The sequence below is a fragment of the Protomyctophum parallelum genome (genome assembly GCF_964188405.1).
Source record: "Protomyctophum parallelum genome assembly, chromosome: 23".
Taxonomy (NCBI): domain Eukaryota; kingdom Metazoa; phylum Chordata; class Actinopteri; order Myctophiformes; family Myctophidae; genus Protomyctophum; species Protomyctophum parallelum.
This window is the reverse complement of record NC_139715.1, coordinates 27,777,717-27,801,356: the sequence shown is the minus strand read 5'-3', so window position 1 is coordinate 27,801,356 and position 23,640 is coordinate 27,777,717. Positions and strand designations below refer to the sequence as shown.

At 47.0% G+C, this 23,640-nt stretch overlaps 1 protein-coding gene across 1 annotated transcript in view; it reads right to left on the bottom strand.

Moving 5' to 3' along the window:
• The window catches only part of LOC310853980 (Krueppel-like factor 7), a gene marked incomplete at both ends in the record, with an annotated part of 39,934 nt that extends 16,694 nt beyond the window's left edge, over window positions 1–23,240 (bottom strand). The window contains 3 exons of the mRNA XM_083758455.1: window positions 18,354–18,821; window positions 20,517–20,772; window positions 23,118–23,240. Coding sequence (XP_083614581.1) covers window positions 18,354–18,821; window positions 20,517–20,772; window positions 23,118–23,240 — 847 coding nt within the window. The remainder of the gene's footprint in view (window positions 1–18,353; window positions 18,822–20,516; window positions 20,773–23,117) is intronic.
• Window positions 23,241–23,640: the final 400 nt, after the last annotated feature.

The following is a 23,640-nucleotide window of genomic DNA, read 5'->3' as shown; positions in this document are numbered from 1 at the left end:
TGCGTGTGTGCCTGCCCACCTGGAACCCCCTCAAGGCCCACTCGTGGTCCCCGGACCACTGGTTGAGAACCACTAGCTGTTCTACATCTATTCTAAGATTAATGAATTAATACAAAAAAATAAAAATAAAAAACACAGCCTGGTTAAAATATGAGCCCTTGGGGAAATGTAATTGGGGAACCCTGGTATACTGTATAAAACCCTGTGCTTACTGTAAAATAAATCACTCTGGACTAAGAGCGTCTGCTAAATGCCTACATTGTAGATTGTCCTAGAGTGAGTTTAACCCATTCTGAACGGGAACCCATTTTGGTGTCAGCATCATGTTATGCTTTAGCTATTGAAAAATAGCAGACCTACAAGCTCATATCGCGCCACCGAGTGGCGCGATATGAGCTTGTAGGTCTGCTATTTTTGAAAAATCGAAGAACGACTGACATTTTTAGAATCTGATCTCAGGTCAGAATGGGTTCATCAGACCAGTGTGTGTCCAGTGGAAAACCTCGTATGAATCTGATCTCAGGTCAGAATGGGTTAATCTTGGGGGTCCTTGACATGACAATGTTTGAGAACCACTGACATTTTTCAGAAAACTGTCAGGATTTAGAAGAAGACATTTTGTAGAATCGTTCCCATGCGGTGAAAATGGGTTAACCCCTTCTGAACGGGCACCCATTTTGGTGTCAGCATCATGTTATGCTTTAGCTATTGAAAAATAGCAGATCTACAAGCTCATATCGCGCCACCGAGTGGCGCGATACGAGCTTGTAGGTCTGCTATTTTTGAAAAATCGAAGAGCGACTGACATTTTTTAGAATCTGATCTCAGGTCAGAATGGGTTAATCAGACCCAGTGTTTGTCCGGCGGAAACCTCGTATGAATCTGATCTCAGGTCAGAATGGGTTAATAAAGGAGACATTGTCTGAGTGGCGTGCGCACGGTTCCCAGACGACACGCACGCGCCGCACGCCGGCGTTCAGGTTTGGAGACGCAGCGAGACGCAGAGAGAAGGGGGACGACGCCGTGGGCTGTTCGCTGACAGAGCGCCGTGTGTAACCTGTCTAGAGCGGCGAGATAGTGAAGACGAGGGTGCTTAACTCTTAAGAGGAAGAGAGGCTCCCGTTGCTCTCTCTCCCTCTCGCCCTCTCTCTCTCTCCAATTTTGCTGAACGTGCATAAGGCGAGTGGCAAGTGGAGTGCAGTGGGGGGGCGGGGGGAGAGGGGAGTATTGTGGAGGAGGGGGAGGAGGAGGACGCAGTGTCGAGTGGGTTCGAGGAGGTGATGAGGGAGTTGGGGATGCGGGGGGGGGAGGGGGGGGGTGGTTTAAATGAGAACTATGGTGGAATGGTGAGGAGGAGGAGGAGGAGGAGTGGGGATGGGAGGTGAGAGGAGAGGAGAGGAGAAGTGCTATTGAAAAATAGCAGACCTATACAAGCTCGTAGCTCGCCACCGAGTGGCGTGCTTACGAGCTTGTATAGGTCTGCTATTTTGGAATAATCGTGAAAAGTGATATGAAAGTGTTTGAGAACGACTGACATAGAAAAACTGCTTTTTCCAAGAAAACAGTCAGGATTTGGAAGACATTTGCAGAATCGTTCCCAGGTCAAAATGGGTTAAGGGTAGCGAGGCTGCAGATATGCCAGCGGAGGGGAAGGCTAGTGATAATTAGGCCAGTCTCATGACAATAATGGCGTGCACACAAATAGCAAAGTGTAAATACATTTGTACACTTTTTTCAGAGTTAAATTATAGCCCACTGGGTTTTGTGTGTTCCTGTCCCTGCGTTAAAAGGGCCATGAAACTAGGGCAGATTTTTTTTTTTTTTCGTTTGTTTTTAAAATCGGTAACCACTTGAACCCTAGTAGTGGTTCCCAAAGTGGGGTCCGGGGACCCCCAGGGGTCTCTGAGGGAGTTCCAGGGGGTCCCCAGCTAAATGATAGTTAGGAACCAAATGGAAGCTTATGGGTCCGCCAAAAGCGGAAGGTTATTACATTCCTTATGGCGGAGCGTTCCGCCAAAAGTAGGGAGTGTGTTAACACGGCTCGGTTGAGTGCTTGATTCTGATTGGTCAATCGCCAAATTCAGCGGCGTGTTATTTCTTGATAACAGACCACTCCGCTCTATAACAGACTGATGTCTAATCAAAGGCTCGGAGCAGCCGCTGCACTGCTTGGATTTTATGCTGTACACCAGTGGTTCCCAAAGTGGGGTCCGGGGACCCCCAGGGGTCCTTGAGGGAGTTCCAGGGGGTCCCCAGCTAAATGATAGTTTGGAACAAAATGGACCCCTATGGGTCTGTGACTCTGAGGTGCTATTTACATGAGGATGGTGTTCATATAAAACGTCAAAATAAAGTATCGTTTGCTGCTGTCATTTAGACGAGAACCGTGTTCTCAGGAGGTGAAAACGCAACAAAGTGAAACCGCCTCCCAGAGTGGAAATCTTTTAGATCGCCGTTTCCTATGGTCTCCATATAAACAGGCAAAACGGTGAATCCGCAAAAGTTATGACATCATGGCTCACGTTGGCTCACAGCGCATATGTTTATTACATTGATGCAGAGCAATATCATTATGATATAATGGAGTTCCTGAACAAGCCTCCCTCCTCGCCTACAAAGTGCTGCTCATCAGCGATGGTGAATGTAAAACCATGATGTAAATAAAAAGCCTTGTGATAGACGGCAGCCGCGGCAGCAGCGTTTATTTAATACATATATATCATCCCGTGGCGCGCCCAGAGCAGTGTTGCGCCGCTTGCGTCTTCTTCTTGTACGTGGGTGACCTGTCTATTTGGCAGCCCGTTATCGCCACCTAGCGACAGTATAGCATAATAGCACATCATATCATAACGTGTGCGTTCTCGTGTAAAGGGTAAGAAAAAATGAGAACGCAACGGGACTTTGACGTGTTATATGGAGATGGTCGCCGTCTAAAAGAGGCCTCAGAGTGTACAAAGAGTGTACACTCTCAGAGTTAAATTAACATTGATTTTACAATATAAATCAGGGCCTCAGAGATGGAAATGCCATTAAATGGGGGTCTGTAGACTAATAAGCATGTCAAACTGGGGGTCCTTGAAATTAAATGGGTTGAGAATCATTGCTAGAGCCGTAAAAATCTTCTCTTATGGGGGGGGGGGGTCCCTGGCATATCTTTTCAAATGGGGGTCCGCGGGCTAATTAGTGTCAATTTGGGGGTCCTTGACATGAAAACCACTGCTGTACCCAACATGACAGCCATGGAAACTAACACACAGTGTCATTTAACCCATTTTGACACGAGATCAGATCTAAAAATGTCTTCTACATCCTGACAGTTTTCTGAAAAAGCCTATGTTTCTATGTCAGTCGTTCTTCGATTTTTCAAAAATAGCAGACCTACAAGCTCGTAGTGCGCCACTCGATGGCGCGCTATGAGCTTGTAGATCTGCCATTTTTCAATAGCTAAAGCATAGCATAATGCTAACACCAAAAGGGGTTCCCGCCCCAAAATGGGTTAACTAAACAACATGCTTTCAAGAACGATTTGGAAGACATTTGAAGGGAGAAATAGATGATGCAGTGAATCCAAAATGTATTCCCTTTGATCACAACACTCACTTCCTTCCTTGCTTCCCGAGGCGACTCGTCGCGCTCTGCCGGGGCCAACGTTGGAACACTTTAATTACCGTAAGCAAGGAAATATTTGTTTAGTTGTCACTTTTGGGGGCAAATGTATTAATTTGTGTATTAACCCATTCTGGGCGGGAACCCCTTTTGGTGTTCATAGCATTATGTTATACTTTGGCTATTGAAACATTTAAATAGCAGATCTACAAGCTCATAGCGCGGCACACACAAATGTGGTGCAAATCTTTGAATATATATATTCTTTCAGAGCGAACGAAATCTTTGCTTCTGAGGGGGAACAACTGGAACAACATATTTTCAGATGGGGGTCGGCGGCCAATTACATATAATTTTGAGGGTACTTGACATGAAAAGGCTTTGAGAACCACTGACATAGAAACATGAGTTGAGGTTTAATAAGCGGGATAATGTACTATGGCTGAGTGGTCATTGTTTATAGATAAATCACTCTGTCTGTGATTTATCTATCAACAATGACCACCCAGCCAGACATTATCCCTTACTTGTGGTTATTTGACCAGACAAATCTATGTGCGACTAATCTCCCCCTCTGTCTCTTTGTCCAAAACAAGACAGATTACGCGTCAGCCCCGTTTCTCTCATTATGCATCAAGTTAACCCATTTAGACCCGAGGCCGATTCTAAAAACAAATGCCTTCTAAATCCCAAAAGCTTTCAGAAAAACCCATGTTTCTACTGTATGTCAAGGACCCCCCAGAATGATCTGTATTTGGCTGCGGACCCCCCATCTGAAAATATGTTGTTCCAGGGACGTCTTGCTCAAGGACACTTCGACACTAACTCTGAGGGAGCCCCGGGATCGAACCGGGAACCTCACGGTTCCCATTCGGGGCTGCTCTACCGGCCACTTTACCGCTAAGCCACTGCCACAATGTCATTGCTCTCAGGCAGAAACCTTGTATATATCTCCATATATATATATATATACGGGGGTGGCGGTGGCTCAGGGGTAGAGTGCCTGGATGGTAACCGTAAGGTTGCCAGTTCGAACCCGGGCTCCCCCAGAGTTACTGTCGAAGTATCCTTGAGCAAGACACTGAACCCCTAATTGCTCCCGATGCGCTGGTTTGGTGCCTTGCATGGTTTCCGCTGCCATCGGTGTACACGTATGAATGTGTGTGTGAATGGGTGAATGTAATGCACAATCTATGTAATGCGCCTTGGATAAAGGCGCTATATAAATGCACCATTTACCATTTATATATATATATATTTTTTTAATATATTTTTTATCCCACGATTTTGTAACCCATTTTTCACCCCGTGTCAATCATCTAATGTGATCCTGGGCTCTACACACCCTCCACCAACCTAGTCCCCATATATGGGGGACAAGGGGAGAGCAACGGACTTTAACTCATGCTTCCTTCATGCCTGAGTGTCCAAGTTGCTCCTTTACACCTGACAGGGGGGAGTTTCCCTGGTTGGACGTAGCGCGTGGAAGGAACACGTTATTCCAACCAGTTCCTTTCCCCTCCATCAGGCGCCCCGGCTGGCCAGGGGGAAGCAGTTTAGAGACCAGGATTACTGCATGTTTTTGTGAGGTATACCTACCCTAGGGGACACGGGGAGAACATGCAAACTCCACACAGAAAGGCCCTTTCGCCAACCCCGCCTTCGGGTATGGGCACTGATGACGTGGAGGAGGAAACATGCCGGCAGCACCCACAGCGTCCCGAGCGGGAATCGAACCCAGGACCTTCTAGCTGCCCCCATATATATTTCAACTCAGTAAATTAATGTTTGCCAAACAACAGTGGCATGCTGGTTGGGTATACCTGCCAGCCCGGCATGGGTCACTTCCCAGTGACCGATGCCGGAGGTACAGAGGTAGCTAGACGCAAGCCCATACGCCTCGTACTGCCTCTGTGATCCTCTGTGTACCTCTGTGAGGTACAGAGGTAGCTTGACGCAAGCCTATACGCCTCGTACTGCCTCTGTGATCCTCTGTGAGGTACAGAGGTAGCTAGACCTAGGCCTATACGCCTCGTACTGCCTCTGTGATCCTAGACCTAGGCCTATACGCCTCGTACTGCCTCTGTGATCTAAACCTAGGCCCATACGCCTCGTACTGCCTCTGTGATCCTAGACCTAGGCCTATACGCCTCGTACTGCCTCTGTGATCCTCTGTGATCCTCTGTGAGGTACAGAGGTAGCTAGACCTAGGCCTATACGCCTCGTACTGCCTCTGTGATCTAGACCTAGGCCTATACGCCTCGTACTGCCTCTGTGATCTAGACCTAGGCCTATACGCCTCGTACTGCCTCTGTGATCCTAGACCTAGGCCCATACGCCTCGTACTGCCTCTGTGATCCTCTGTGTACCTCTGTGAGGTACAGAGGTAGCTAGACCTAGGCCTATACGCCTCGTACTGCCTCTGTGATCCTAGACCTAGGCCCATACGCCTCGTACTGCCTCTGTGATCCTAGACCTAGGCCTATACGCCTCGTACTGCCTCTGTGATCCTAGACCTAGGCCTATACGCCTCGTACTGCCTCTGTGATCTAGACCTAGGCCTATACGCCTCGTACTGCCTCTGTGATCCTAGACCTAGGCCCATACGCCTCGTACTGCCTCTGTGATCCTAGACCTAGGCCTATACGCCTCGTACTGCCTCTGTGATCCTAGACCTAGGCCTATACGCCTCGTACTGCCTCTGTGATCCCGGTACTGCGTTGAGAATGGAGAATGCAGAGTACAGTATGCCTACATTTCAACTACATGGCATTTCGTAGGTGGAAGTCTTAGGCTGGTCAGTACGTTGCTCGTATAACACGTACAGTATACGTAATTTATTATCAGAAAGCAGGTGTGTAACATTCCGTAATAATAATAGTAAAAGCATTATAAATGGCTTTTATATACAGTATATTCTATAACAGTGGTTTTCAACCAGTGGTCTGGGGACCACCAGTGGTCCTTGAGGGGGTTCCAGGTGGTCCCCGGCTAAGTGACGGAGATGGACCCTATTATTAGATCTTTAACTCGAGCGTAAAATGAAACCGGGTCCATTTGGTTTCATTTTATGCTCTCAATAGTTCAATTATTGTAAAATATCTACATCACTTACTTTACAAGAAGTCTACATATGTATGTAGAAGAATTGTTATTTTGTTCAACGTTTGCCTGTTGTCTCCCCTAATGGTACCAACATCACCACAGCATGGAACTGTGGACACAACGATAACAACATATTCTTTCGTTTTGGGTCTGAGAGGCTAAATGTCACCAAATGGTGGTCTCAAATGGCGCATGAATAATGGATCATGATATTAAAAGGGTTGAAAAGCACTGCTCTATAATTGGCCTTGTAGGTCGAAATGTGCTCAGTTTGGGATATTTAGTGTTCGGCTTTATACACACATGTGGTTCACACCTCAGTGAAATTATTACAGTGGTAGAAGTACAGTATACAGAGCAGAATCAGTGCATGCCATGCAACCATTTGTCTATCATCCATCCACCCATCCACCCCTCCCTCCCGCGGTAAACAGTACGGTGTTGAATTCCTCTTCGCTCCCTGAAACGGAGAGAGAGAAGGAAGGAAGAACAAACCGGTCCCCGGGTTTTCCTTTGGCGGACCGGGGGGCCGGCTGGCCAATCAAATCCCCCGGAGGCAGGGATGCCTGACTTTGTTGCCTAGCAACCCGGTGTGATGGAGTGTACGTGTGTGTGTGTGTGGTGGGGGGGGGTGTAGGGGGGGGGGGGGGGGGGGGGGGTGAAACATGAGGAGGCAGTAGTAGCAGAGTCTGTGCAGCTGGCTGAGGGAGTCTGGCAGCGGTACACATGCAGCCCAATGCCACCGCCGGCCAATTACCTCCGCGCGCTGGCAGAGCACAGAGGCAGTTGCCTAGCAACGGTAACCGTAGCGCCGTACGTACGGGGCAAGGAGCCGTGTTTGTGCGTGCGTGTGTGTGTGTGTGCGCGCACACACACACACACACGTGTGTACGTGTGCTACGATTTTACCAGGGCCCCTTGAGGGCCAAAATTGTCCCCGCAAGTATAGTAGAATTTGAGACATTGGGAGGAAGATTTTCCCGGGGTTTCTCTCACATGAAGGAGAAATGTTTGTTTTTATGGTTAAAACGATGCGGGGAGCTAGAGGCTTATACATTTAGTTGAAGTTATACTAGGATCATGATCAGGCATTTAATTAAAGCAGTGGTTTTCAACCAGTGGTCCGGGGACCACCAGAGGTCCTTGGAGGGGTTCCAGGTGGTCCCCCAGATAAATGATGGAGAGTTGGTAACCCAAATGGACCCGTACGGGTCCATGTGGTTTCATTTTACGCTCTCAAGAGTAAAATTATTGTTAATCAGACCAGTGTGTGTCCAGTGGAAACCTCGTATGAATCTGATCTCAGGTCAGAATGGGTTAAACACCTATATGCTATACTTACAAGAAGTCAACACAAAATCACTTGTTGTCTTGATGGTTTCCCTGTTATCTCTCCTATGGTATACCACATCAATACAGCATGGAATTGTGAATAATCTGATCCAACGACAAACGGAAAATATTCTTTAGTTTTGGGTCTGCGATTAACAATGTCATCAAATGGTGAATAAAAAAACGGGCCTTGATATGAAAATCACACCTGTGTGAACCGAGTGGTGCAACTCCCCTCTCTTCCCCCCCCCCCCGGGGGCCTCTCTCTCTCATTAGCAGGCAACAGTGCAGCACGTGCAGCACTGTCTCTCTCTCTGTTTCTGGCACAACAGCGCCTCTACTGGTACTAATAGTCATTCTGGTTCTCATGGCCACATACATAGGAGAACACATAGGTGAACACGGACATTGCTGTTCCTTGGAGTGCGGTTGAAAACCACTGATTTGGAGGTTTAGGTTTTAAGGGGTTAATGCCAGGATTTACATACCTAGTTGCGCAGCGGCGTATATCATCATGCAACATTAAAATAGCAGATCTGCAAGCCCACAACGCTGCCACATGTTGTGGGTTTAAAAAAAAGGCAAAACATATTAAAAAAAAAACGGCACTAGTGAACTCACAAGAATAGTAAGAGAAATGTGTGTGTGTGCGTGTGTGTGTGCGTAGAGACCGGAGCCTGCAGCAGTACATAACCACTCGGCTACCGACTCCTCCAGTGATACGCCAGACCCCCTCGTCGCCTGGCAACAGCCCCCCCCCCCCCCCTCTACCTCCTGGTGGAGCGCTAGCATGAGCGGTACGTCAGTGATTCTCAACCTTTTTTTTCATTTCAAGGAGATGGTTTAAGGCTGTCGTCCCCCACTTTGAGAATCGTGGGGTCCAGCTATAAAAGATTTGGGGCCCTATTTTCGCCATGCTATTATACCCATCCATCTTCAACCGCTTATCCGTAGTCGGGTCGCGGGGGCAACAGCTCCACCAGAGTGTCCCAGAGTACTTCCCTCTGCAGAGCAACATTAGCAATATGCTTATATACCCCTTTAATCCCTAAACTTCTTTGCCTTTTTTTAGGGGCGCGCTAGCCCCTCCTATGTGTGTCTGTCAGTGTTGTTTTTGGCAGCAAATTTTGATTGTCTATAGTTTTAGTCGACTAAATATCATAAGATTTTAGTCTACTAAATCTACAGTTGCTTTAGTCGAACAAAATGTATTTCGGCGGGCCTTGATGCCGCCGTAATTTCACTCGCTGGAAATAGCCGATCTACAAGCCCACAACTCGTCGCGCTGGGACGCGTTGTGGGCTTGTAGATCGTCTATTTTCAGCATGCAACTAATTGTAAAATTATTTATATCTCTTGTCCACTAATAATAATAATAATAAACTTTATTTATATAGCACCTTTCATACATAAATGTAGCTCAAAGTGCTTTACAGAGCAGAAAAAATAATAAAAACAAAAGCAAAACAAAACAGGCATGCAGTTAAAACAATAGGACAATAACGCAGTGTCAAATCAGGAGAAGGCAGTGGTACAAAGATAAGAACAGATAAAATAAGGCAACGACATTAAAAAACAAGCAGTAATACAATACAGTGAGGACGTGAATAACAAAAAATAAAAGATCACTTAAAAGCAATGTTGTAGAGGTGGGTCTTGAGCTGAGCTTTAAAAATGTCTACAGAGGCTGCCTGATGAAGGTACAGTGGGAGATTGTTCCATGCCGACGGCCCGTAGAAGCAAAAAGCTGCTTCCCCGTATTTTTTAGTTGCCATTTCTTTAGGCAAAGCGAGCAGTCCCTTCCTAACATTTTAGTCTAGTTTTTATTTGTTGACGAAATTGTCAGTATATTTAGTCTGAGTTTAGTTTTTATTTAGTTTCCATGTAGTTTTCGTCAGTGGAAAAAGGTAGTCGACGAACATTTTTCGTCTTAGTTTTAGTCGAAATCTGTGTGTACCATGGAAATGATTTGATTGGCTGCGAGCACGGAATTTGATGTATGATGATGTACGATGATAAGAACGCCCCTCACGTCACACCAGAGTGATTTTTGAGGGGCACAAGCCTGCAGGCGTTGGTGTTTGTCCTACACAAACACTCAATTCTCATTGACAATGAATGGAGAATTCAACGTCATATAGTGTCTAATGTTTTACTTAACCCCTTTTGGTGTTTTAACTAAGCATTGTGTTATACTTTAGCTATTGAAAAATAGCAGATCTACAAGCTCGTAGCGTGCCACTCGGTGGCAGGCTATGAGCTTGTAGATCTGCTAATTTCTTTTATCGTGAAAATGCGGCGCAAATCTTTGAATATATATTTTTTCAGAAGACTTTTTTTATTTCGATGTCAGGTCTGCATGGGTTAAGTAAAAGTATCAATACTGCAATGTATATATACTCCATTACAAGTAATAAAAGTCCAGAATTCAAAACTTGAGTAAAACTACAAAAGTACTTAAAGTACCAAAAGTAAAAAGTACTCATTGTGCAGAACGTCCCATTTCGAGTTTTAAAATGTATACCAAATCATTTGAAAATAGCCGATCTTCAAGCTCACAATGCGTCGCGATGCGACACCTTGTGAGCTTGTAGATCGTCTATTTTCAAATGGTGGAAATGTAGACCTACATAGGACTGAAGTGGTTACTGTATGCTCTGTAACAGTAATGTAAATCTACAAACTAACTAGTAGTAACTAAACGTTTTCAAATAAACGTAGTGGAGTAAAAGTACAATATTTGGATCTGAGATGTAGTGAAGTAGTTTGTTGGAAATACTCAAGTAAAGTACAAATACTTCAAAATTGTTCATGTATTTAGTAGTTACTTTACACCACTGGCCTACAGTACAATAATCTTAATTTAACCATGAAATAATACTGCACACGCGCACGCACACGCGCACACGCACAGGCACACGGACACGGACACGGACACGGACACGGACACGGACACACACACACACACACACACACACACACACACACAGGCGCTAGCCTCCGTGGAGCCCCTGTGTTGTAGTTAATTGCATTGCAGCCATTAGCTGGAGCGTTGCGTCCGAGAGGGTCTCCGAGGCCATTAGTGGAGGATCTAGGAGAACGTTTTATGGACCCTCCCTCTGGCCAAAGTATCAAAAGTAGTAGATATACAAGCTCGAAAACGTGCTCAAAGCACTTTAAAATGGTTCATTCATTCATTCATACATTGGGAGGTGAAGCGGCGAACAGTCGACGCCAGCCTCCTCACTTCCCACATTCACACACCAACGGTGGCACAGCTCACACCGACCGACTCATTGGAGGCGATGTAGGGTTCAGTGTCTTGCCCAAGGACACTTCGACATGTGGACAGGAGGAGGAGCCGGGATTCGAACCACCGACCCCCCGGGGATCATTGGACGACCTGCTCTACCTCCTGAGCCACAGCCACAGATGTAGTGGAGAAGTATATAGGTATACAAGTAACGTAGTATTTGAGTAAATGTACTTAATAACTTTCCACCGGTGAGACAGAGTGAGACGGTGAGAGACAAGCTCTGCAGATTGATAGAGAGACAAAGAATGAGAGGGGGGAGGGGGGGGGGAGCGCAGGGGCGACCAAATTGATACAGAGAACAATGAGGGAAGAGCTAGCTAGGGGGGGGGAAATTGATAGAGAAGGAATGGAATGGGAATGGTACAGAGATATGTGTGTGTGTGTGTGTGAGAGAGAGAGAGAGAGAGAGAGATCAGGAGAAGTTGGTGAGAAATTGAGATAGAAAAAAGGGGAGCTTGAGTGATGGAAGAGTTGGAGGAGAACAAAATGAGTTAGAGGCAGACTGCATAGGAGTGGTGTCCGAGAGAGAGAGAGAGAGAGAGAGAGAGAGAGAGAGAGAGAGAGAGAGAGAGAGGTCGCACACAGAGAGAAAGGCTTACAAAGGCTTACAGCAGACCTCATGTTTTAACCACTCAAATCCTATATACTTCATTGACCGGCGACACCACCCAGAGCTCTATCTTTGCCCCCTGCACCCCCCCCCCACCCCTAACGGGTTCATTTGGTTCCAACATTGATTTTACAATATAGTTTGGGGTCCCAGAGATATAGGAATGCCAGTGCATGCAGTCCCGTATAGCCTGCTGCCTAATGCATGTCAAACTGGGGTCGTTGAAATGAAAATGGTTGAAAACATCTTCTCTTATGGGGGTCCCTGGCATATCTTTTCAATGGGGGTCGGTCCGAGGCCGATACGTGGTCAATTTGGGGGTCCTTGACATGACATTTTTGAGAACTACTGCTATAGGGTTATAAGTGGTTAAAGGGATTGTGACATTAACAGTTTGACTGCGGAAAACGATTTACCAGACTTTTAATCAACCCCCCTTCACTGCCGAGATTGTTGTATTACCTTTAGAGCATACGCTGAATTATTTGGGCTTTTAATCCGCGAAAATCGAGCGAAAAAAGCTTCCCCCGTTTGTTATGAACGGCCGGACCACCCGCCATCTTGGTACACCCGGAAGACGCAGCACAGGAGCCTCCTCCATGAGGCGTTGAACCCCATTCGTTTGCATTGGCCTCAATTTCCCAGAAGCCCTAGCAGCCCACAGCATGTGACGATTTCCGGTTTCATCATCCAAACAGATGCATCTACTCTCTTTCTCCGCGGCGAAGAAGGATTTTCTATTTATTTTTTACATTGCGGCGGATTAAACACATAAAACTAAAGTCGCGTATGTCCGATATGGCAGCGACATTAACCTGGAGTAATCCATTCAAAGCACGGAAACTGTTAAAAAAAAAAAAAAAGGTTTTCTAATCTCAATTGCACCCAAAAAACATGAACTTTTTAACATTCAGTAGATTTTCTGTGATCTGGGGTTTTCTGGCTCAAACAGGTGCTCTGATTTGCCGGCAGTAAGTGACATCACTTACTGCAAATCCCATATATGTCAATGGGATTTGCCAGCAGATGTCACTGTTTCACTGTGTTGCCTGTTTTCATTGTAGCTCAAAAGGCCCAAAAAAAAAACCCAAAAAAACTTCAGACCACAGAAAATCCACTGAATGTTCAAAGTTCAGGTTTTTCGGGTGTAATTGAGGTCATAAAACCTAAAAGAAAAAAGAACAAGAAAAATAAATGAAAATGAATGTCATAAAACCTTTAATCGTTCAGTCACTTGGCCCCACGTTGGAGAGAAGAGACAGACAGACAGACATGTGTTCAGCGCCCTGCCAGCCACTTGGCCCCCTGCACAATCAAATTGTTCCGTTCCTTATCTGACATAAGCCTATTCTACGGGACCCCGCACCATTCACCACTCAGCACCGTCTAATTCCAGATTACATCGTGGTCCTTCTCTTCCCTCTCCCCCCCAGTGGTTAATTTATGGAAATAACAAGAACAGAAAAGAAAAAAGATAGGATTTGGGTAATGACATCTTTAAAACTCGTCGGGATAATAGCTGGCTAGAGAAAGATGGAGGGGTGTGAGGGAGGGAGGGAGGGAGGGCCCCGAGGCAAACAATGTCTCCTTTCTGAAGACGACGATTCTTTTTTTTGGCCCCGTTTCATTCCATTGACACCTGTGGTGCGCTTCGTTTAACAGTGCTTAATAGAGGTATTAATGACAGTAATATTAACAGTGGTGGAAATAGTACACACATGTCTTACTTAAGTAAAAGTATCAATACTGCAGATACTGTAGAAGTACTAGTAAAAGTCCGCTATTCAAAAAGTACTCAAAGTATACCAAAAGCAAAAGTACTCCGTATGCAGAATGTCTACAAGCCCACAACGTTGTGGGCTTGTAGATCGTCTATTTTCAGCATGCAACTAATTGTAAAATGACTGGATCTCTTGTCCATAGTCCCTTCCTAACATTTTAGTCCAGTTTTTAATTTGTTGACGAAATGGTCAATATATTTAGTCTTAGTTCTAGTCATCATAGCTTAGTTTTTATTTAGTTTCCGTTTAGTTTTCATCAGTGGAAAAAGGTTGTCGACGAACATTTTTTGTCTTCGTTTTAGTCGACGAAAACAACACTGGTCCGACTGTCATTAGACCGACAACGTACCTCAAACAAACCCTAAACGCAACGGGTCCATTTTGGTGCCATTTGTACACTCTCCATTTGGTTCCAAACTACCATTTAGCTGCTGGGGACATCCCTGGAACTCAATCAAGGACCCCTGGGGGTCCCCGGACCGGACCCCACTTTAGGGAACCACTGCTGTAATAATACTGCTGCCATATTGTGGCCAGGCCGCATCTCATCCATCTGACCACAATCAACACGAACGGCTTTGGTCAGATGGTGGTGGGATGCATGCATTCAACCAACCAACCCATAGATTGTGTTATGGCTTGAAATCAATGGATCTAACGTGGTATTCTAAAACAAAACATTCTCTGCAGTTTTTGGGCTGGGGGGACCCCCGGAAATGCTTTGACCATGTCTCGCGAAATCCTGCACAGCAGATCCCTCCCCCCCGCCCCACACACACACACACACACACACACGTGTCACACCAACGCTATATAGCGCCTCCGTCGTCCCGTTGCGTTGAAACATGGCGCCTGTCAGCCTAGACTTATGGAAGGCGTGGAGAATGGGAAGGGCCTAAAATAAACCATGGGAATGGCGGTGTATATCCAGGTCAGGCCATCCATCACCGTGCAGTTACTCAGACTGGGGTGGGGTGGGGGGGGGGGAGTAGAGGGTGGTATGGGGGGAGGGGGGGTGGGGGGTGGAGGACAGTCCACTGACAGGGGTCTGAGTGGTCCTGGGATTGAGATCGAAGAGAGGCAGAGTTATGACCCCCACACAGCCCCCCGCCCTCTCTCCTCCTCCTCCCAGCCCTGCCTGAAAGGGACCTAGAACATCCTGTCCCGTCACGGCCCAAGAGCGGTGTCCTCAGATCAGGGGACGAGGGGACAGGACAGGGGTGGTGAATCTGGATTCTGACCCGAGATCAGATTCTAATCATGTCTTCTACATCCTGACAGTTTTCTGAAAAAGTTTCATGTCAGTCGTTTTCAAAAATAGCAGACCTACAAGCTCGTAGCGCGCCACTCGGTGGCGCGCTATGAGCTTGTAGATCTGCTATTTTTCAATAGCTAAAGCATAGCATAATGCTAACACCAAAAGGGGTTCCAAATAATTGTCAAATAATTGACAAAACACTTAAGATTTTACTGACAATATGACATTAATAATATTAACGTTAAAGATATCTAAAAGAATGTCATGGTATTTTCTTGTTACATTTCTTTTAATTGAGATACACACAATTCAGATGCGGTGTTGCGTCACAAATGCCCTCACCAATCAGATCCTCACTAAATGCAGCATTATGCAATGTGGACATACTCACTGCTATGCAGGGACAGTGAGAGAGACAAAACAAGCGCTCCCCATAACCTGACAGTAGCATGCATGAGGTAGCTATATCGACGAGGGAGGGACTGCCTTGATGGTTTTCGTCTGCATGTTTAGTGCATAATATCTTTGATTACCTATTGTTCTGGTGGATCAAACCTCTGCATAATTCATAAGGATATTGAATACTAACTGAGGGTGAAGAAACGAGCAAAGAAAAAGTGTATTTATTGATCAGAGGATTAAAACCACGGAATAATAGGGTCTTACTCTTAACCCATTCTGAACGGGCACCTGTTTTGGTGTTAGCATCATGTTATGCTTTAGCTATTGATAGCAGATAGCAGATCTACAAGCTCATAGCGCGCCACCGAGTGGCGCGCTACGAGCTTGTAGGTCTGCTATTTTTGAAAAATCAAAGAACGACTGACATTTTTAGAATCTGATCTCAGGTCAGAATGGGTTAATCAGACCAGTGTGTGTCCAGTGGAAACCTCGTATGAATCTGATCTCAGGTCAGAATGGGTTAAAAAAGGATGTCTTGGGTCCATTAGATTTTAATGAAACAACTCCACAAAGCTTTGAGCAAATGCACGGTGACAAGCCAACACACACACACACACACACACACACACACACACACACACACACACACACACACACACACACACACACACACACACACACACACACAGTCACACACACACACAATTTTACAATTGCTGAAAATAGCAGATCTACAAGCTCACAATGCGTCGCAGTGCAAAAACTGTCATTACGACGGCATCAAGGCCAGCCGTAAAGGCTTGCTGTAAAAATGTGCAATGTGCCAAGAGTGTGAAGCAGGTGGGATTTTCTTTTAGTAGATAAGGTTTTAGTTTAGTGATGAGACGTCCCACCTATTCTGGATCGCGGCACCCATTCACAAGGCCAGTGTTGTTTTTGGCAGCAAATTTCTATTTTAGTTTTAGTCGTTGTCTCTTGAATAGTTTTAGTCACGTTTTAGTCACCTGGAATGTTCTAGTGTTTAGTCTAGTTTTAGTCGACTAAATCAACTGTAGATTTAGTCTATGTGTTTTGACAGGCCTTGATGTCGTAATGACATATTTTACACTTTGGTTGCATGCTGAAAATAGCAGATCTACAATCTCGCAACGCGTCGCGGCAGATTGTATATCTGCTATTTTCAGCATGCAACCCAGAATATAACTGGATCTCTTGTCCACTAGTCCCTTCCTAACATTTTAGTCTAGTTTTTATTTGTTGACGAAATTGTCAGTATATTTAGTCTTAGTTTTAGTCATGATAGATTAGTTTTTATTTAGTTTTAGTCAGTGAAAAAAGGTAGTCGACGAACATTTTTCGTCTTAGTTTTAGTCGACGAAAACAACACTGCACAAGGCGATGATGTACGATGATAAGAGCGCCCCTCACTTCACACGGGTGTGATTTTTTTTTAATCACACCCGAAGGTCCTTAAAGTCCTCAAATTGTCACTTCACTGTCAAATGGAGACCCCATTAAAATCATCGACCCACATGATTGTTTTCTTTTTCTTTTTTTTTGGTGTCCCCAGATGACAGTAAAGTGACAATTGAAGGACTTTTTAAATACCTTAATACCAACAGAAATCAACAAACTATACGATAAAAACGGATCAAACATTGGCCAAATTGTCAAATAATATGACATTATTGTGAAAATAGCCGATCTACAAGCTCACAACGGTGAGCTTGTAAATGGGCTATTTTCACTGTTGAACCCAGTCAAACTAAATGTAATGCCTCATCTCCTACAATTCCAAGTGCTTGTCAGGGTGGGGGGGGGGGGGGGGGTCTGATCCCCCCCAGTTCAAATATGATTATTATTATTATTTGTATTACATTACATAGTATTTTACAAATGCTTTCCTCTTTCCAACCACCAAAGGAGAAAAACTGTAATTGAAACGGGACCACCAGCCATTGAGAGAGGTCGATTCTGTGTAAGCTTTGTTTTGACACGTTTATTTTTAATTTTATTTCTCCTTGAGCTCCCTTTCTCTGTCGTCCCCCCCCCCCCCCTTTTCTTTCTTTTCGTGAACAACAAAGTGATGGAGCTTGGCTGCACAAACACTCGTTTCACCCTCTGTAAACCTGTGATGTGACAATAAACCTGATTCTGAAACCAAGGAACATGGTGAGGAGGAGGAGGAGGAGGAGGAGGAGGAGGACGACGAGAGGAAGGGGGGAAATGCAGGAGAAGATGGTGGATCAAAAAGGAATGAACTGACGGATAAGGATAAAAGATGGAGACACAAGAGGCGTGCAGAGGAGAAGAAAACGGAACAGAAGGAAAACATTTCAGGAATCAATTAGAAGACAAAGAAAAAAATAACAAGACGAATCGGAGGTAAAAGCAGAAGAAAAACCAAAACAAAGAATCATCAGAAGAATCCAAAGGCTCATTAGAAATCACTAGACCTGTGCCTGTTTCGGCCACCGGCCTACTTGGGAACGATACAAGTTGGAAACCTAGTATGTATGCAATACCCGTTGCCATATGGAGAAATCTCTCTATCTGCCTGCATGTGTCTGAAAAGTGAAAACCGACTGTGAAAAGTGGGCTGGTTTAAGAAAATCAAATGGCAGGTGTGGGGTTGCCGTGGCAATCGATTGGCTAAGACAGAGGCTGGGAATTATAGGCTCATTAATTAGGTCCACTGGCAGAGCCTTTTACGCCGGTGCTGGACAACCGTGTATCCGACCGACTCAAGGCTGTATGCACGCACAAGCGCACACACACACACGCACACGCACACGCACACACAAACACACACACACACACACACACACACACACACACACACACACACACACACACACACACACACACACACACACACACACACACACACACACACACACACACACACACACACACACACACACACACACACGGCGTGCTGACCTGTGTGTGTTCTCTGGTGAGCCTTGAGGTGGGAGCTCTTGGTGTAGACCTTCCTGCAGCCGTTGAACTGGCACCGGTGGATCCTCTTCCTGTTCTCCGGCAGCTCGCCACCGCCGCCGTGCACGCCCATCCCGTGGCACGTGGTGGCGCCGCCGCCACCGCCGCCCCCCTCCTCCCCCCCCTCCTCCTCCTCCTCCTTCACCCGCGGGTGCCCGCCGTGGTGGCGGTGCGCGGCGGCGGCGGCCACCAGCCGCGCGGCGCTCAGGCCCGCCACCTTCCTCGCCACCAGCTTGAGGGTGAGGGTCCCGTCGGCCGAGGCCGTGAGCGTCTGCTGGCTGCTGCTGGAGGAGGACGACGCCGACTTGACCACCAGGTGGCGCCCCAGCTCCGGGGACGAGGGCGGCGTCAGGGAGGTGACGGCGCTCAGCTGGGCCAGGTGCACGCCGCCGCCGCCGCCCCCGGCGCCCTCTGGGGGTTCTGGGCCGTCGGTGCAGGCAGAGCTGTCGGGATCAGTGGAAGGATTTGTTTTACTTCAAGGCGATTAACCCATTGTGACCTGATTTAAAAACATTAACATTAAGAATATATATTCAAAGATTTGCGACACATTTTTACGATTTTTCAAAAATAGCAGACCTACAAGCTCGTAGCGCGCCACTCGGTGGCGCACTATGAGCTTAGATCTGCTTCGTAAACAAATGATGCAAAGGGCAGATCTGACAAATAACTTGCATAAATAAATGTCCGGTATATTTATTAACGTTATACTTTTAAATAGAGATGTCCTGATACCGTCCGATCGGTATCGATAAAGTATCGGTGAATATGCCAGTCTAACCACCAATCCGACACAGGGGTAAGGGGTCGACACTATGGCAGGTAAATAACATGTGGAGTTTGCTTTGGAGTTGCCCAAACGTGCACATTTGAGTGAGGAGTCTGCTATAAACACAACACAAGGTATAGCTATACACACGACACAAGATCACAACACTGGTATCGGTATTCTGTATCGGTTAACACAGAAATGGTGGTATTGGGATCGGATCGGGACATCCCTAAATTACTTTTCAAATCTAAATGAAAACAGTGAAAATAGATGATGTAGATCTTCTATTTTCACATCTTATGTTTGAAAATGTACGACCAATGTTTCAACGTGGAAAACGACGACGGAAGAAATAATTGCAAATGATCTCAAGTGCAATTGCGATTGGGCAATCAATCGATCGATGGATCATGCAACAACAGCGACAGTCCCCCCCCTCTTAACCCATTTGAAACTGCATCCTTTGAATACTCAATTGCTAGGAGGAACAAACAACGTCAAAGGAAAGTTCCATGAAATATGGGACTACTTTTCTTTATATATTAAAGGATGGTTGCAGTAGAGTTCTCATCGGGCCCGAAAATTAAGGCCCGGCCCTAACTGGGCCCTAACTGATCAGGCCCTAGGCCCGGCCCGGCCCGACTAATTAGCATAGATTTTAGGCCCGACCCGGCCCTAAAACGTCGGGTCGGGCCTGGACGGGTTTGTGCAGAATTTGAGAACTCTACACAGAGTCAAAGTGAAACGCCAGTCAGCACCATCTTCATAATAGATAAATAGACAAACAGACAGAACAGAACTATTATTTATTCTAAACAAATTCAATATATATATTTTTTTTCATGGAGCCCCAGGCCCGGCCCGGCCCTACTGATTAGCATACATTTTAGGCCCGGCCCAGGCCTAAAATGTCGGGTCGGGTCGTGCCTGGTCGGGTTTGGGCAGAGTTTGAGAACTCTAGGTTGCAGTAACGATTTGTATTTATACACTACAGTCAACAACAGAATGTGGAGGGGTGTTGTCCATGGTTTTTTTTTTTCCTTTTTTGACTGCTAGTTGTGTTTTGTTTTTTCTTGTCTTTTTCTTTTGTGTAAGTCATGTGTATTTTGTATGCTTTATTGAAAAAATCTTATAAAAAACTTTGATGACAAAACAAAGCTCATAGCGCGCCACCGAGTGGCGCGCTACGAGCTTGTAGATCTGCTATTACTGAAAAATCGAAGAACGACTGACATGGAAACATAGCTTTTTCAGAAAACCGTCAGGATATAGAAGACATGTATAGAATCTGATCTCAGGTCAGAACGGGTTAACCAACCTGTGGCTTTTGGGTTTGGAGTCCCGCTTCAGGGCGGCGGCAGCGGAGGAGGAGACGAGGAGCTTCCGCACGGGGCAGAGGGTCTTCAGCGGGCCGCCCGGCGGGCGGGGGGGCTCGGGGAGGAGGAGAGGAGAGTCCAGCAGCAGCAGCTCCTCCTCGCTGTCCTCCTTCAGGTAGGCGGGCGTCAGGAGACCCTCCAGGTCCTGCTGGTCGAACAGCTCCGACAGACGCTTGGGCTCCGTCTGGAGGTAGCGCTCCAGCTCCAGGCAGGTCTGGGAGGAGGAGGAGGACAGGGGAGAGGACGGTCAATGGTCGGTTTAGCGCCTCCCCTGGTCCAATGTGGAACTGTTTTTCCAACTGACTTCAGTTAAGTCGACATGCACAGGCACAGGCACGACTTCCTTGAAAAACAATGAAGAGGCTGACTAAACAAAGCGATGTAAACGCTCGTTTGATGCCGCAACTTGGCCGTTCTTAAATTAAATTTAGTTTAGCTTAATTGTTAACAGACCTTCACTTTTCGGATAGAATCTTCAGAAAAGCGGCTTTCGTGACCTCATCTCAGAGCTACAGAACGAGCGTAGGGGCCGAGGGAACGTATACCGGGGCCAGAGGAAACCATGCAAGGCACCAACCTGCACATCGGGAGCAATTCGGGGGTTCCAGTGTCTTGCTCAATGACACCTCGACACTAACTCTGGGGGAGCCCACAGGGTTCGAACTGAGAACCTTGCGGTTACCATCCGGCCACTCTATACCCCTGAGCCACCACCACCCCCAGGACAGGAGAAGACACGACTAAAGACTATGCAGAACACAGAGAGGACGACAGTTATGGTATACTCGTCATTGTACACTCTAGGGCAGTGGATCTCAACCAGTGGTCCGGGGACCACCGGTCCCCAGCTGAGAGTTGGTAACCAAATGGACCCTTATAGATCTTGAAACGGGTCCATTTTGCTTTACTTTGCAAACTCCTAGCCTAAAAAACGAACGCCATTCACTCCCTCGGGGACCACTGTGGGTCCACGGACCCCACTTTGAGAAACACTGCTAAATGATTGACCAGTAGGAACCATGCACACGGACCCTTGCGGGTCTGTAACGAATGGAACCACTCTCAGCGTGAGTTATGGGGGTCCACGGACTGATGCATATCAAACTGCAGGGGGTCCTTGAAAAGCAACGCTCCAGAACCACTGATTTAGACGATGTATAGCACATGGAAACATGGCGCGCACGCACAGCACACACACACACACACACACACACACACACACACGGTGCCCAGCGAACAGATAGATGGTAATAACAGTCAGCATGCGTGCTATTCTCTGGGTCTGTACATGTGTTTATGCACAGCAGAACCACCCGTGTTATACCGACCGCTCAGCCAAATAACATCTCCGCTTCAGCCTCTCTGCCAGGTGCCACCACACACACACACACACACACACACACACACACACACACACACACACACACACACACACGCACTAATATAGAGACGCACAAGTGCACACACAGCCAACCTAGACATCCGGCGGTACTTGGCATTTCCAGTGAGATGACTGATTACGCGCTGATTGATTACAGTTGCTGTAGTGCGTAACGGAGGTATAAGTGGTAGGAGAGGAGAGGAGAGGAGAGGAGAGGAGAGGAGAGGAGAGGAGAGGAGTATAGAGGAGAGGAGAGGAGAGGAGAGGAGAGGAGAGGAGAGGAGGGGAGGGGAGGGGAGGGGAGGGGAGGGGAGAGGAGAGGAGAGGAGAGGAGAGGAGAGGAGAGGAGGGGAGAGGAGAGGAGAGGAGTATAGAGGAGAGGAGAGGAGAGGAGAGGAGAGGAGGGGAGGGGAGGGGAGGGGAGGGGAGGGGAGGGGAGGGGAGAGGAGAGGAGAGGAGAGGAGAGGAGAGGAGAGGAGAGGAGAGGAGAGGAGAGGAGAGGAGAGGAGAGGAGAGGAGAGGAGAGGAGAGGAGAGGAGAGGAGAGGAGAGGAGAGGAGAGGAGAGGAGAGGAGAAGAGAGGAGAGGAGAGACCACAACTCAGCAGAGCGCTTTATAGAGCCCCCCTATGCTTCCTGCTGGCTGCCTAGAGAAAGATTTATCCTGCCAATAGCTATAGACCGTGTTATGCCCATTACTCTACACGCCTCCCCTTTTGGCAAATATAGCTCCGATTCATACATCTTCGGTGTCGCGTGCAGAAATTAGGCGATTCAACAAGCTCCGCGGCTCGCTGTTGAGCTTGTATGAATCGCCCTAAATCGCGTCACCGCCGTATATACGATCGACAGAGCACGCGAGGCCAGGCCGGGCCGGACCCAGGGCGCACGCACGCCCCCATCCTGATTTGTGCGAGGCGGGCTATAGCATATCCTGAGAAGTCTATTACCGCATAACCCATTTTGGGCGAGGAACCCCTTTTGGTGTTAGCATCACGTTATGCTTTAGCGATTAAAAAATAGCAGATCTACTTGTAGGTCTGCTATTCTTTGAAAAATCGAAGAGGGACTGACATGGAAGACATTTTTTTAATCTGATCTCAGGTCAGAATGGAAAACTGTCAGGACGTAGAAGACATTTTTAAAATCTGATCTCAGGTCAGAATGGGTTAATATAGACGGCAGTCCGGGCGGCGTTCTTAGAAAGCGCCGGAGCTTCTTTAGCGAGGCGATGCGAGGGGGTGGGGGAGGGGGGGAGGGCAGCGCACTCGTCGCCGCAGTCTGGGTCCGGCGATAAAGCCATTATGTTTGAACAGGCGCCGGGCCGTTTGATCCCGGGGACCGTCGTCCGCTGCTCGCTATGTAGCGCGCCGTGTAGCGGCTAACCACTTTTGACAGGCGGGATGGGGGCTGTATAGCGGCTCTGCCGGGCTCCGCTGAGCTAGCCACTTCATTTGTGTGTAAATAGGTAGTGACAGACAACACTAGCCGGCTCCATTATCGGGAATAAGGTTGTTCCGAGCGGAATGCATCAAGAGGACGTTTACAAGCTTATACGCACACCCGCGCGCACAGTCTCACACGCACACGCACATGCACACACACACACACACCTCACCATGTTTTGTGGCTTCTAAAAATAAAACATCACAAATTTTGGAAAGCTGTTGTTGCCAGGGAAGTGAGGGAGGGAGTGAGGGAGG